Here is a 16789-nt window from a genome sequence, read left to right as displayed (position 1 = left end):
TCTGTCTGTGCCAACATGTGTCTCATAGGCAGAGACAGGAAGCTCTTCATACCCGTGCTGGGCTCTTTCTGGTTTGAGCATTGCTATTCATTTCAAGTGAAGGTGCCAGAAGCACAAGCCACATGTTTATAGTCATTGACCTGCTTTTGAGAAAGTCTTGCCCTATGGCCTTCCTTAGAAGTATTATTTGGCACTTTTGCCTGATATCATCAGAGCCTCTGGGAATAAGTGTTTGCTTTCTCTAATCCCTGATGTTTTCAAACTCTCAGTTCAGATTCACCTCTTGTGTCTATTTTGTATTTTTCTACAACAAAGCTCTTAAGATTTTTGCAGCAGGTAGATTGGGCATGGACTTCCAGAATCCTGTATCAGTTCAGTAAACATTTGTTCAAATTGTTACTCTACAGATAAATTAGTGATCAATAATAAATCAGCATTTCTCCTGGATCTTTTTATTATCTCATATTTAGCACTAAACTTCCATTTCTGTCAACTGGACTTTAAGCCATCGTCACCCAGCCTTTCCCAGATCTTTGAGAATGGTTTATTTTTGTTGTCTCTGAATGGGAACATCATTGGTGTACCCTTGGCATTCATGAAAATATACTGTATCTTCTTGTGAAATATTTTGAGGTCAGGTAGACCAAAACTCTCCAAAGAATATATTAAAAAAACACAGGTACAACTCCTGGGTTAGGGTTTTTTCTTTCTTTCCTTTATGCCAGTACTCAAATGAAAGTAAGAAAATTAGTGGCTGTCATTTCACCTAAAATTTCCTTCCCAGTTAATATGCCAAGGCAGACTCTTAGGATAATCAAATTTTTATGGTGTTTCTCCATCTATACACATGATAATTTTTTAACATGTCTTCCAGAAATCAAATAGGATCAAATAACTGGGGAAATATTTCTTGTTTGGCTGTTTTATAGAAATGCTTCCATTTGCTGGACTGCTATTAAGAAGTTTCAGTTACACCAGTGTTAGTAGTTCTCATTAACATGAACTGTTATTGTGACTGCTTTTCCATATTTTCTGCTGCCGTGTCTTTTCCTTTGCACATTACATTCATTTTGTTACATTCCGTCATTTCATACAGACTGTGTTCTTTGCATGTAGAGTCATTCAAGTAATAAAAAGATACTGCATCTTTAAGTTGTTCCTCATTTCTATCTTGCTCTGGTTTCTTTAACGAAAATTAAGTTCATGTAGAGGTTATGACAGTGGGATTAACCCGCATTTGTTGAGTCTTGATGGAGGACCTTTCAAATCCAAGTGCCCCTGGCTAAAGGGAACACCTGTACAAAATGTTTTGTTTTATATGCAAGACATGATTTACAAGAAGAATAATAGCTATTATCAAAGGAACTGAAATACCTAGGAAAAAAAGCATCATATTCCAATGTCAAATGAAATGGAAGAGTAATTGGTAAGGATAGAATTAACTACATAATACATCTACTTTTCAATACATAAACAATAATCAGTATTCAAAGAGCAAAGAGGTTGATGGAGCAAGAGAAAAAAGTTAAGTAGGTTATGTCCAGAGGGCAAGAGAATGACAGACCCTAGAAGATTGTGGAACGTGGATATAGGGGAGAAAGAATTGCAAGGTATTGTGAACAGCACAGACAAATGACAATTCGGAAATTACAATGTAACACAAAACCAATGCCTAGATTGTTTAGCTGATTTTGGTATTCAGTATGCTTATTAATTTTAGTGGATGGTAAGTGGGCTTCATCAAAATCCTTCGGCTCAGTCCCATTACCAAAATACATAGGAGCTGATGGCAAATGCAGTCACGTACCTTTGCTGGGAGCTCTAACAAGCATCCTGGGGGACGAATCCTTCATTTTCAATCACATGATGATAAAGTTGCTGAACTTATCAACCATTGCAGCTTCTGAGTTCCCCTTTTGGCCAGGGGCCAAGCTGCTTCCACCTTCTCCAGTTCCTCCTCCCTTGCTGTGTGGAAGGCCTCTGTCCTCTCCCACAGGAACCACCACCCTCACCACTTTGCAGGAGCCTCCTGCTCTAAAGAATGTCTGGTATAAATGTGGGAGAAACCAGGTGAAACTCTGTTTCCTGTGCTACATGTGATGTGAGAGGGAAAGACCTAACCTTTGCTTCTGGCCCACATTATTTTATGGATTTATAACTATAGATTTGTTGACTGAAAAACCTATCTAGACTTTGACAAATTCCCTTCCAGCTACAGTAGTCAGATTATTTGTTTCTGGAATTATATATAACACTATCTGTTAAAACCTAGTCTGATTTAACCAGTTATTTAGAGAGAAAGAGTGTTAGGAAACACATTAGGACTTTAAATGTAGATAATACCCTTCTGTGCTTCTCATTAGCATCAATCATTATAATCCACTATCTTTATATATTTCCTTTGTGTACTGAGACTCCACAAGTCAAGAAGCACAAGCGACCTGAGTTTAGATGAGAGGATGAAGTCATTCAAGTTAGAACTGAGGACAGCCGGGAAAGGGGGTTTCCTGCTAACAGGAAACTTCATTTTTTCAGAATTTGGTTTCAGTTTGCATTAGATGAAATCTTTTTATTCTTCCCAGTTCTCCAGTCAGCAGGAAGCTGCTCAGATACTGGAACGTCTCAGCTAAGTTGTGTCTGTCCTAATACCAACAGCAAAGCCAGGTATCAGAAGTCTGGGGCTTCCCAGACTCCCTGGCTCCTTGGCCAGTCTCCCAGGGGATGGCTGTAGGGTTACTTCAGGACTCTGGACATTCAGTAAAAGTTCACCAAGTGCAAGAAATTTTAGACTCTAAAACATGGAATCTATCAAATAAAATTTGTTCCATGAGGAAACTTCAAACCTAATCTTTTCATCTGGAAGCTCTGTGTAAGGCATGAGTTTTTGTAACACAAAGGAGAAAGGCAGTGGATACAGAACCATTTGTGCAGTCATGATAGCACTAAGAACAATGGGAATTGAAGTTTCAGTTTATGGAAACTCCCACAACATACTTGAGTGTCAGGAATCTTTTTCTGGCCTCTCCTCAAATGTGATGTTTAGAGAGTGGCTGAGCTTCAGCTGGCTGCACTCCAAAACCACTGTTGCATATGAGAGAGTGCTCAGAGACATCTTACTTTTGCCCCTTACAAACACAAGCAACTTCTCCACTGCTCAGGGTGGAAACCATGGCAAGATGCTCCTTTTGTACAGGGTGTGTTTTGCACCCAGCAAAAGTGGAATGTTCAGCACTCAGCTGACACTAACAAGAAGAAAATAGAAACAATATTCCCCCACTTCCCCCCCCAATTAAAACCATTATCAACATACATAGTTCTGTAACAGGTGTTTATTCAGCTATATTATTTTGGAGATATAAGGGATTTTTTGTTTAATTATCAGTCCAGCTGCTCTGTGGTAAGAATATTATTCATTGGTATGAGAACAAGATCTTGCAGAAGGCAGCCAAGGAAAATTTAAGGTATTTGTAATCTTGACAGAGGTACCCAGAAATATTGCAAGATTATACTTCTAGTACTTTTAGACTTTCCTGTGCACTCCAGAAAGGGACAACTACCCTGATGGACAATTATCCTAAATAAACCATGCCTGAACCTTGGGCTGCAGCACATACATCCTGGGTTGTTTGAACTTGCATCTGATGTGCTGTACTGTGCAAAAATTGTTTTTTGTTTCTTAAAGACCTTCACATAGGCAGACCTTTTACAGCCCTACTTTCTACTGCCATCTGGTAGAAAAAGATATTGCTCAGTGCATGCTTGAAACCCAAATCATTCTGGAATGCACTCACATTTTGCTCATATCTTTTTGAAGTTCAATGACCACAGGGAATAAACTCCCAACCTCTAGATGGTTTTCTGCCTATCAAGCAAACACAAATGTCCCCCATAGGTTTGCACAGAGCCAGAGGCTGACTGAAGTTTTTTGAGTTTTCATTACAGTCTGTCACTGTTAAAGTGAGAAAACATCTCATATGAAAAACTCCACCTTCTCCCTCTGCAAACTTGCTTCTTGTGTGCCTGAGTCAGCGCTGATTGTGAAAACCCCAAACTCTCATTTTCTTTTTCTTTAAATAACCCTGAAAGGCCAATCAAACAGTATGCAAAAACCTTATAACTTGGACACTCAAATTTAGAAAACAGGGACAACAACTTGCCCCTAAATCAACAGTCTTATCTGGAAAATGCAAAACAGCAGGGCAAGTTGTGTAAAGGCAGGCCACTTCTTGTTGCTTCATTTGATCATCCAAGGTAAAAAATATTTGGTTTCAACTGTTATTTCTGAGAAGAAAATCAGTGTTTTGTTTTCACACTGCAGGAACATTTATAAAGATGAGTGGTGTGTCAGACTGAGTGATGGGGATGATTGTCCTTTCCTTAGGTACCAGAATGAAGGATCATTGTATTAAACTACTAACAACCAGAAGGTTCAGAATAAACAAATGGAGGTGGTTCCTCACACCACGTGTAGCTAAGCTGTAGGAATCACTGCTAACAGGTTTTTGCAAATACTTAAGTTTATATCAGCATGAATTAAAAAGGCTACTGGACAGAGTCATAGAAAGACATCTGAGGGTATTAAGTGCCATCCCTGGCTTGGGAAATTATTGCACTTCAAATGGCAGAGGGTGGACAAGTATAATTTCACATTCTAATATGCTCCCTTAGACATTTTAGTAATGTTAGGACAAAAAAGTTTGGGTCAGACTAAAGGTCCATTTAGCCCTGTAGTGTGTTCTCAACTTTGGTTGGTAGTGAAGGCATGGTTCAAATGAAGTGCATTGATACTGGCTACATGTGGCCACGGATACTGGCCACAGCCACAAACTGGAAGGGAACTGGACTGAGATGTCGGTCGTGCTGCGTGAAGGTCACTGCTGCCACCAGCAAGACACCTGAGGGAGAGGAGGGAGAGAGGCACCAATATGGCATCTGCCCTGAAGGGACGGTAGGTCAGCCAGGAGCTTCATTGGTGTGTGCAATTTACACAGTTCTCAGATCACAGTGGAAGACACTCTGATAGTCAGGGAGGTAAATGAAACATTGGGTTGAAACACAAAAAACAACACATGGTAAACCTTTACCTTAACGAATTTTGCTCTTGCATCATTACTAGGTGTCTGAATAGATTTCAGTCTCCTTGAATTTGTTCATTATTCAAGGCAATCTGACAAAAATTACCTAGTCCATAATGTAAAACTACATGCACAAGTCACAATATGCAACTGTAGCTTTCAGTGGAGAAATTAACATCTCAAAATCATTTTTCTAGAGAGAATTTTCATAGGATATCCCCAATTCTGAGCATAGTAAATAATAATATCCACTTCTTTCTCTTTGGATTTCAAGATATCAAGTGTATTCCAAATGAGGACGAAATAGTATTGTGCTAATCACTGCACTAAGTACAAATGAGAAATTTGGCACCTCTCTTTTGTAGACACTGTTGAAAATCCCATCAGAAGTGAAAGAGGCTCTGAAGGCACCCAGGATGGCTGTGACACAGCTACGAAGTTAATGCAGAGTCTGAGAGTTCAGCCTTCACATAAGGCAAACCCTTCTTGTAATTCTTCATTGGTAGAAAAACTATCATTTTATAATGATCACTGCCTGGTTCCAGAGTGCTACAGCCAGCTCACAGTGGGCTGGAACTGGCCCAAGGTTAGTTTCCTGTACTTGCAGTTACGGGAAACTAAAAGAGCCACACAAAAGTGGCAAGATGCCCACCTCAGTGGAGTTTAATGGTAAGAATACCTTCACCAGGAGTTACCAAACTGCATTGCATCGGAGGTTGTGTTGGCCTGAGAGAGGGGAGACAGCTTCACGTATCCCCATGAGTGGGACTTAACTACGCACAGGACACGGATTCTGCTTCAGGTAAAAAAAAGCCCTCAAAAGAAGTTCTGCATGAATAAAATCTTTCCTGAAAAGTGATTTAAGTCTTCATGGAAGAAGAGGATTCAGTCTGGGAAGTTGGCTGCCTAGCTCTTCTTCTGTAAGTCCAGCTTATGTAATTTTTGATTAGCAACTCTCTCAACTCTCTCACCCCACTTCCTCTTCTTTGTGACATTGCCATACCAGACACTAACTCACCACTCTGCAGGGATGTGTTAGAGAGGCAAGGTATCTACTCACCTTTAGGCGGTTTGCCACCATCCATCACCAAGCCATTTCAGAGACAACTGCAGAAAGTTGGATCAGAAAGTAGATTTAAAACTGCATTACACATGGGAAACAAATGCTGTCCAGGAAATCTTTTTACAGGTCTAAATTATAAATCATTCCTCGGAAGAATTTTTATTTTGGAGAAGTGTTTGGTGAGATGCTGCATTTGAGCACAGACTGTTTAATCATTCAGTATCATTTACTTCCATAGCAACTTATTTAATTCAGTGTGTATCTGACTACATACCTTCAGTGGAAAAGAAGAAATAACATATATCTATATCTATATTTACATCTCTATCTATCTATCTATCTATCTAGGTTTCTGTGTGCATAAGTATATTCTCAGAATTATATATAATAATACATATTTATATATACAAGGATGCACACAAAAAACCTGAAATGTCTGATGTGATTACAGCTTCTCATCTTACAATAAAGAAATTACAAGAACAGAATTAACTCAGGTCACAGGGGATACTGAAATTTCAAGGGCAAGAAGAGTTCTTATGTTAATAAAATATTTATTTTCAGATTTTGCACTTAACATTTGCATGGAGTCAATGCTACATAAGGGATCGGGACAAGAGTGAGTCTGAGTAATTCGGCTTGATTTTCCACAGTAAAAAGATGATGCAAATGAATGCCTCAGCTGTTACAAAGCTAACTCGGTTTCCCAATAGGCTCTTAGTGATACATGGAAATACATTTCAGTATTTATATTTCAGGATAATATTCAACATAATTCAGTGTAGCAAGACACTGTTCACACAGATAGATGTAAGAAAGCCAGTTTATGAAGAACTAATGGAAAAGGAAAAGCTGTTTGCAGGGGAGAATACTACAAATTCAGAAAAGCACCTTATGAAATATTTAAAGATGCATTGAAACAGAATAAGGGGGATAACTCTTGTTTTTCTATCTAGAAGTTTAATGTGTCCTTCTGCAGTCTGACCACAGCCTTCTTGGAGTTGTTTAGTTTGAATGAAAAACCCCAGCCTGCAAGCAGAGATAGTTTCAGACATGAACACCTCTGACTGCTGAGCCCAAGAGACTTTTAGGTAGCAGCATAAAACATCCATCATGCTGCTGCAAACAGCCAGGTGTGCATGTGAGGGGAGAGGATTTACATTTGCCAGAAGGGTCCATGGACCTAATGCTTGTCCACAACCACTTGTGGGCAACTCCAGCAGTTCCCTCTGGACTATTACTTTCTAAGTGTGGTTCAACCTTGTGTTTGAGAGATCCTTTTTACATCTAGAGGGAAATTTACACTTGGTGCTTGTCCTCTATTAAAAATGATATACTTGGGGAACTGCACAGTGGAAAGAAAAATGACACTATCCTATGCATTTGTTCCAAAGGTCTTTTTCACAGACAAATTGATATGAGATATTGACAAAATGAAGGATGCATATCAGAAACCTAGCACTGAACCACCCAGATACCAATACTGTGAGTCATTTGATCCTTACATATGGGCTCCCTGAGCTTATCAACAGGAGCTAGGCAGTATTCCACAATTGCCATCTACCCTGTGTATCTATGTCTTTTTATAGGATGAGACTTTCATCAGGTCTTACATCTGCTTTACCTAGTCTTTAATTTAAAACATGGAAAAAATCCTCTTGAGCAGTATTTCTTGTGCAGGACACTTACTGTTTTGAGAGTCTCCCTGACAAACACTGAGGTGTCAGGGCAAAGGCCATTCTCTTGTGCTGGCAGCCACTGTTATGGCCACAGTCACCAACAGTAACAATTGCAGATCTATTCCTGACTTCAGCTCTTGTTGGCTGCACTCTGAAATTGGCATTGCATTGCTTCTCAAGATACAGTTTGAAAGAGGATAGGGAACCTGAAAGCATACAGGGAGTGAAAGTCACCTGCTTTCTAAACTCTGCAAGGGTTTCTCTCTTCCTTTCTCTATTGGCCATACACAGCATCTAAGAAAACAGGGCTCTGGAACTCATCATCCTCAGTTAGATTCCTGAAGTAGACAATTTTGAGTATCTGCTAATGTACACCTTTGGGCTATGATTTACAGTAATCCCATATCAGTCCATAGCACCTGTCAACATTTTAATGTCCAATAAATTGTTAACATTTCTCCAGAGCTTTGTTTGTAGCACATGAGTATGACCTGAGCTCTGCAATGCATTTGCTATGTGGCCAAGTATGTGATATGGCTCAGGGGCTTGGCCAGCATCCCAGGACTTGTTTAAGATCACAGAACTCAGCAGAGCCACTGAGAATAGTTAGGGGGTCCCTCTTCTAAAATAGCTGAGCAACATCCCTCTCTTTTACGTACATTAATCTTGGCATTTTTCCTAACATCTTAGAAAATTCCCTCAAAAAAGAATCCTGAAACAAAGTAACAGTCTTGACATTGTAGAGGAAGAATTTAATCTCTCCTTTATACTTAGACTTTTTTCTATAGTGTTTGGATTTGGATGTAAGCCTTAGACATTTCTGCTGAAATAATTTAAAAGGCCTTCAAGTCCTGAGAGCCACAGTTTCTGAGTACCTAAATGTGGATGCCTTAAGAGTCCAGATTTTCATTAAGGGCAGAACAATTTCCCAGTAAGGATCAGGCCTCTTAAACATGCACCTGAGAAAAGAGGTATGCAAGGGGTCCCAGTCACTCTTGGAAACTCTGGCACTGCTCTCCTGGTGAGGCTTTCAACCCTGAAAGAGAGCTCTAGTCTCTTGACCCTTCTGTCAGAAGGGTCAAACAACAAAGCTGCCAGCTTCACAGAGACATGTTGAAGCTATTTTTAAAATCCTCTACTCTCTGTCAGTTATAACACCCTTTTTGAAGGTTAAAATAGAAACCAGTTTCCAGTATCTACACACCAAAACCCAACAGATACTTTTGGCATTGCCTGACACATTCCTGGGAGTCTCAACAGAGAGGCCAGGAAAAGGCTGGACATAAAGCCAAAACCATCCTATCTGAAAAGAATTGAACTACACTCGACAAAATACTTTAAATCCCCCTGTGGAAGGAAAAACACTTCAAACAATACTATGATCATATTTGGACAAAGAGTAACTTTTACATCCGTTTTTACAGAGCAAGTGATGCTGTTACTTCTCACGAAGGCACCAGCACCGAGATTTGTACTCTAGGAGGAGCACTACCAAAACCAGCAAACCAGAGTGCAAATGTTCTACCAAGTCAAACAGCAGACACAATAAGATAAGAAAGAAATTGTGTCCCATGATTCTGGTCCACAAGAAGAACATTGCTTTGGTTTCTCAAAGAGTTGATCAAGGAAATTGCCTAGTAACAACAACATGAATTCTGTTTCTTCTATAGACAGAAAACATAACACATAGCATCTCAGTAATGATGAAAGGAGAGCAGATGACAGGAAAGGAAGATCCAATAATGTTTTTCCCTTTATAACAATTTCCTAGACTTTGAGCTCAGCCCCTGTAGGACAAAAAGCCGGTAAGCCACTGAAACAGAAACTTAAAGATGTACTTGCAGGGACCTTGACCAACAGGTTGCCAGCTTACACCAGTTTTTCTCAAAAAGAGTCACTGATTTAGTTTTGGCTTTACATCTAGTCAGAATCACCAATTTGATCAACCCTTGCTGAAAAATACTGAGAATTTAGGTCTCAAATTCTTGCAAAATTTAAGATGCTAAACCAGAAGCACTTACCATGTGGAAGAACTTAAACACTACTGAGGATACCTCATTATAGCTCTGCTCTTTAAATATGGTTGAAAATTTAACAAATTGATATTGAGAGCAATTTAAAAAATCTTGAAATGAAAGATAGAGCACTCAAGAAAAGTACAGCTGGTGCACTTGAACCCAAATACTAGCATAAAGAAACTATCACAATGAGCTGAACACCAGGCATTACAGTTAAAGATAATAAAGAGAGAAGAGATTGAGTCTAACTGAAGCTTCTTGTGCGGAAGAGACATTTTAAGATCAAAATCTCAAGCTCTGGTACAAAACAGTCATGTAATCTCTGATATAAAAGTAACATAAATAATTTCTAATCCTTGTGGCTACACCAAAAAATCATCAGAGTTATGATCCAGGTTCAATATAAGGGTTAAAAAATCAAGAGACAAAGAAAAAGAACCAAAAGTACATATAAACTCTAGCCAATCAACCAAGAAATACCACTGCTTCAGCATTTTGAGTTAAGTTCATGATCTGAGTCTTATTAGTGGGTAAATTAGGACCAAAATCAGAGATACAGTATGAAGCATCCCCTTATACATAATAATACTCCAGCTAGCTTTTTGGTATAAAGACTTATGAATTCAGAAATTTAGTTACTGGCACACAATTACTTCAGGCTTATCCACAAGAGTGGGTTTGCTTCTGTGTCACAGGAGGAGATATAGACAGATTGACAGTTGCAGAAGGGAAGAAGGAAGCAAAGGATTCCCTATCTAACTACCCCTGTTCAGGGAGCATGCAAATATTTAGGATGGCTCTTTTAAAACCCATTAAATTGGCTGGCTGAACCTCACTGCTTGAGGGCTCTTCAAACCCTCCTGACTATTTTCACTTACTAACAACCCTCCTGAAAGCATGCATTTAAGATAACTATGCATAATACTGTAGAACTTCACAGGCTTTTGCAGTGCGACAAATAAGCCTTCCTTTTGCCAAGTCACATATTTTCCCTAGAACATAATGCTGCAGTTTTTCTTCCTATTCAGTTAGGCTGCTTAAATAAATAAATCTCAGTCCCTGTAGTACTGTACCATCCATATTTAAATTGTTAGTCTACAGATAACTGTTTTCTGCCTTCTGCACTTAATCCCTCAGCCTCTCTTGCTTACATGTCCATTTGTGTTCAGGATTATTAAGTGCTGGATGGAATTTATAGCCAGAGCAAAGCCCCATTTGTCCTCCAAGTTTTGCTGTACTGGAATTAACTCAGTAGCACCTGCGTACTGACTCACGGAGGAAAGCTAATCTCAGTTCATGGCATACCAGCGTGCTTTTCACTATGTAACAGTGGAGCGAATCTCTTTCACTGGAACTTGAGTCACTTCTAATGCCATTCATATATTTACATTCATTGATTTTTTTCTTGACTAAGTCTGAACTTTGGGTGTTCTTTCATTGGGCATTGCACTGTTCAGCTACTTGGCAGAACAGACTAAAAAGCTTCAGCCCACCTTCAGGCTGGGAGCCCTCACAGGGCTTTTAACCATGATGGTACAGGAGCATCAGAGAACACTGGGAGACTTCTGAAGGCAGAATGCAGTGCAGTTACCAGGAAGCTGTATGCTTCCTACAACAAGTAAAATCTTGGCTAAGGTCTCAGAGCACTCATCCATGCTCCTTGAGCACTCTGCTCAAACCACCCCAGTTCCCTGGTTAATGTGGGCAGCTCTTGATCCTCACCTCCACAGCAGCTTGCAGATCCACCTGAAAGCAGTGCAAGTCTCACAGCACTTGCAAAAAGTAGATGCCTGCTTTTGGCTATGTTATTGTGTCCCTGGGACATGTTGGAGTGTTTGAGAGCACTTGCAGAGTAGATCACTTCAATATGCAGACAATGGATACATGAGAATTCAGTTACACAACTGCAAACCTGGAGCTTTGGAAGAGGCTGTGAATGTGGCAACGAAACTGGACTAGATAAGATGTGGAAAGATAAGATCAGGGTTTGTGCTTTAATGTGCAGGGACTTACAGGATGCCAGAAGCATTGGCTTCGGACATTTAAGCAGGTAGAAATAGAATAATAATTCTCTTTGGTCCTTCCATTTCTGTATCAATAGGATCCTCTGAGTACTCCTTCTCTACACAAAATTTCTCTATCAGTTCATTAATTATGTGCATGTAAGAAAAACTTCCAAGGGAAAGGTAGTAAGAAGGAATAGATTCCACATTTAGGTCTGAAACTGGGTATTTCACTGCAGGAGCAAGTGCAGGTGCTATGCAGACACTCATCAGAGATCCCATTCTCTCTGCCTCCAGAAAATGTGGCACATTTACATTACTAGTTAGCACATGCTAACTAAAGCCTGGGCTTGTGCTCACTCTTAGCTCTCATGGACATCAGAGCTGTAACTGATCACCAGGCTTGCTGGGAATTCATCTTCTTTGGCTCACCTTCTTATCAGTTATTCACTTTCCTCTCTAGATGCTGCTGTAGGAGTTTATGATCATGAAAAAAACCACCTCTCCCTGCAAGCAGGGCTGCTGATACCTGGATGGAGCCATGCTTTTGTACTTCATCTGCAGTGAGAGGTGACACAGGAAGCAGAGCACTGGTGTAGCACGTTCCCTCTTCTCTACACAAAGTGGGTCACAGATCTTTCTACTGAATCACTGGGCAGAAACCAGCAGGGGTGTGTGGAAGAACTGGTACACTTCCTGAACAGCTTTGGAAAGCCCCACACTTGACCACAGTTCCAAAGAAACACTCTGTGATCTCGCCACATCCCCCTGGTGCTGTCCATGCTGTTTCTTTACCCTTCAAATTATTCCTCTTTTCCTTCATCTTCTTAAATATAACTCACCATACTGACTTATGGCACTGTGTTAATTATGTGGCACATGTCCTCCTTCACTCACACTTCCCCAGTCTGTCACCTCATCTCTACTCAAAAGAGCTTAAGCAAACTCTCTCAAACCTCTACTCAAAACTACTTAAGCAAACCCCGAGGCTTACCTACCCTGATGCAAAGGTCAAATCTTAGGGATGAGTTGTATCCAAACCATTCCAGCGTAGGCGCAAGGCCTTTCTCAAAGTTGAGTGCTCTTGCTTATGAATCCCTCAAAGCCAAGTGTCTTCTCTGCAAAACAGAATTTGTGCTGCCACGTGGGGGAGCTTGTGGTGTGGCTAAAGCTCATCATTTCCAGATCAAGAGAGAAGGACAGCTCAACAGCATTAAGGACTGCAGCCACTGGAAACTCTGCTGTGGAGAGGCTGGTTGAAAAGCCTGACACATAGAGCACACACACGTTATTAAAGATGTTCCTTTTCAAAATGATCTTAGGTGACAGTCATCAACTTTGCCTTGACAAAGCAGCCAAACCCATAGCTTATAAACTATAACTCACAAAAATTAGCAACTTCCAGTTGCCCTTGGCCTGGTAAAATAATGGAATTTAAATTGGAAAAGACCTGTAAGATCCTTGAGCCCATCCATTAACTAGCATTGTCAAATCCACCACTAAACCAAGAGTGCTGCATCAACTATATAATGATCAGAATGATTTCAAATAAAATGAAAATGCCTATATTTTAAAGGGATAAGTAAAGCAAACAAGTAACGAGGATCAGTCCCAGATCCCCACTGAGATGACTTAAAAATGCAACCACCAGCCTGGAGTCAACTTTACTCCTTGCTGAGCCATATTTGGCTGCAAAGCCATCTTGACAGCTGAAGTAAAAGCAGGTGGACCAGCAATCCAAAAGGTAAGGAATCTGTCTCATCATATTTAGCAAATAGATGGACTTGAAGTCTGCCTGAGACCCCTTAAAATCACAACCGTGCCTCAGAGACAAAACCAGAGTTAAAACTCAGCTCTCAAGTCATTCAGAAGACAAGCAATCTGGTAGCCTGAGGAGATGAAAAATTACACGGGTGGGTGGATGGTTTTTTGTGTGGGGGTGGGTTTTTTGGTTTTGTTTTTTGGGGTTTCTTTTTGTGTGCGTGGGGTAGGTTGTCTGGTTTTCTTTTAAAAACAAAGAAATAGTTTGAAAGCTATTTGTTGGCAGGAAGAAGGCTGGCCATGTGGAAAGGGAAGGCAGCTGGGGGCAGTCCAGCCTTGAGCTGCACCCGTCAACCACTGGGCAGGGTAGTCAAAGACCTCTCACAAAGTATCGCACTGTCTCGTACGCAGAATACCTCGCAGAGCGGATAATTCACGTCACGGACGGCAGCGCACAGACGGGAGCTGAGGGACAGCCGGGAGAGGCGGGCTCAGAAGCGGAGCGTCTCCCGTTGGCTGCCGGGCGGGGCGGGGCGCTCCCCGTCCCGGTCCCCGTCCCGGTCCCGGTCCCGGTCCGGTCCGTGCGGGCGCGGGCGCGGCGGGCGCAGCGGCGGTGCCGAGACGGGAGGATGCGGGCGGCGCCCGGGCCGCAGCCGGACCGGCCCTTCAAGCTCAGGAAGAGTCTCGGTAGGGGCGCCGGGGCCGCGGAGGGGCTGCCCGGGGGCGCGGAGGGGCTGCGCGCACACGTAACGCTTCTCTTCTCTCCTCTGCCCCGCAGCCACCCGGCGGGAAGAAGTAGCAGGGATCCGAGCGAAGTTCCCGACAAAAATCCCGGTAAATCTCTGTTATCGGAGGTTGTTGCCGCTATTTAAGAAAACAAGCGTGAGGGGAGGGGAAGGGACATAGGTATTCTAGGTTTGCTAAGTGTGACTCTAATTAAAACAGGTAATTGTTGAGAGATACCATAAAGAGAAATACCTTCCTCTCTTGGACAAAACCAAGTTTCTGGTTCCCGAGGAGCTGACCATGGCACAGTTCATAACCATCATCAGGTAGGTGGTGGGTTGGAGCTGCAGCTGGTCTTGGCTGCTGTTCCCCAAGAAGGTATTTCCTAGTGTGCTCCTGGGGACATCATGCTTCCTTTGGTGAGGAGGAGGTAAAGGTGTTAGTAATGTAATGGCTTCCCTCTCTTCCAAGTGTTTGAAGAAAATCAACAGGTGTTTTCACAGATGCATTTGGGGCAAAAATGTGGTCTTTTTTCGATTCATAGTCCTCTCCCTTCTCCCTAATTGTAGTAAAAAAAGTCTATACAAGATTCTTGTTCTGCTTTCTTCCTGCCTGATGGACTGGGTATTGGGGCTCTGTGATCTTGTTCGGCTTATGACTGTCACTGCCTTGCTCTCTTGCTGCATCTAGCTGAATTTGTTCAAGATCAAAGCAGCTCTTGACTGAGTGAAACGAAATGTGCTTCTAAACTGTCCTTTATGAAACATTACAGCAAAAAAGTCTCCCCAAATATTTAGTGGAATTTTCTGACAACATAGGAAAGCTACATTTTTCAGCACACTTACTAAAGCATAGAAAAAGATCTTTCTAGATTATAACTTCTGTAAAAGATGCTTTTGGCTCTTGGACAACTTAGATCCTAATCCTTGTAATGTAATGTCTCTGAAAAGGACTTTTTTTTTTTTTTGAAGGTAGACTTTAGTAAGTGTAACAGTCTGGAGCTGAATCCCTTACAAAATCTGCACTGCAGAAGCTTTTGGCTTCTATTCACACTTTTCCCTGGTAACTGGGAACTCCAAGTCCATTCTCAGTAGCACCTTTGGTGTAACCATGTAAGCCTTTCCTCAGAGCACAGGCCTTTGAGCTTCCAGAAATACAGTTAACTTCCTGCTGATGGAGATGTTAAACCTCATAATGACTTTACACAGAATTCCTTGTACCTAGTTAATGTGACTGCTCTACTTAACGTATGTCATAGACTGAAGCTGAAACCATATTCAACTTGCTAATGCTTAATTCTCTTTTTCTCTCTTTTTCAATTAGGAGCAGGATGGCTCTAACAGCTACACAAGCTTTCTACCTGCTGGTGAACAACAAAAGCCTAGCCAGTATGTCCTTGACAATGGCAGAAGTGTACAGGGACTACAAAGATGAAGATGGCTTTGTGTATATGACCTATGCTTCCCAGGAGATGTTTGGATGCTTATTACCCACTGCCCAAGGGAAAAATATGGAATGCTTTCAGGAAACTTAAGATTGGGTTCATATGCTGCAGCAAAGCAGTTTGCTCTGAATCATGCCTGTGACATGAACCTCGGAGATGCTCCTTCCAGTGTGAGCTCTTGAGCTCTGTAGTGGGGAGTTATGACCCAAAAGCTGGCAGGACCAGCTTAAGGCAGAATGGTGGTACACTTTCCCTAGATAATAATTTGGATATATATTTTTATATTTGAAGACACTATGGGTTTGGTTTTTTTTTCTTTTGAACTGCACCTCCACTTTTTTTCCAATATCAGTCTTTGTTGTGTAACTGATTTTTAAGGTGTCCTGAAAGCCTAAGTCTAAGAGTAAAATAAAGAACCTTTTAAGTATTGAGTTGAATGTTAGTTTTAATCTGGGGAAACACTGGAACTTGCACAGCTACTCTGAATTTTTGAATGGAATATCAAAGCTTAAGTTGTGTCACCCATGAGCAAAACCATACCTATGAAAGGTAGGTATCTGGGCTGTGAGATTAAGTAGTAGTGCCAGAGCAGTGTTACGTTTAACACCTGAATAAACTGTCAGCTATTACAGAAAACACTGTCTGTGGTATAGACAACTATTTGTTTAAATAAGCAAACTGATTGCTAGTCAGGATAACTGAAATGCAGATAGCAGAACTTGAAGACTACTCAAGTTTCAAGAGCTATTTTCTTGTTGCTGAATTTTGTTTGCATGGTTGCCCTAGATACTATCATATCCATCCCCTACAGGCACCTGCCTGTCAGGTACCCTGAAGGACTTCAGTGAGCCTTCTCTCAATGATAGAGCCAAGTCATGTACCCTCTGATTAAGATTTTCCAGTGTTTCTGGAAAATGTTGAAAATATCAAAAATACCATGTAATAAAATGTTAATTCACTTTAATATACAGGCTTGGTTCCTACACTTGACATGAGTTGTAGTCTGAAGTACAGCTCAAG

General features: G+C 41.1%; 1 protein-coding gene across 1 annotated transcript; it reads left to right on the top strand.

Annotated features, from left to right (window-relative positions):
* Positions 1-14020: 14020 nt before the first annotated feature.
* Positions 14021-16200, top strand: MAP1LC3C (microtubule associated protein 1 light chain 3 gamma). The gene is made up of 4 exons (XM_039568136.1): positions 14021-14286; positions 14378-14433; positions 14545-14651; positions 15649-16200. The coding sequence occupies exons 1-4, from the start codon at positions 14229-14231 to the stop codon at positions 15857-15859; spliced, it is 432 nt and encodes a 143-aa protein (XP_039424070.1). The 5' UTR covers positions 14021-14228; the 3' UTR covers positions 15860-16200.
* Positions 16201-16789: the final 589 nt, after the last annotated feature.

The sequence above is a fragment of the Corvus cornix genome, chromosome 3 (genome assembly GCF_000738735.6).
Source record: "Corvus cornix cornix isolate S_Up_H32 chromosome 3, ASM73873v5, whole genome shotgun sequence".
Lineage (NCBI taxonomy): Eukaryota > Metazoa > Chordata > Aves > Passeriformes > Corvidae > Corvus > Corvus cornix.
This window is presented reverse-complemented; position numbering and strand designations above follow the sequence as displayed.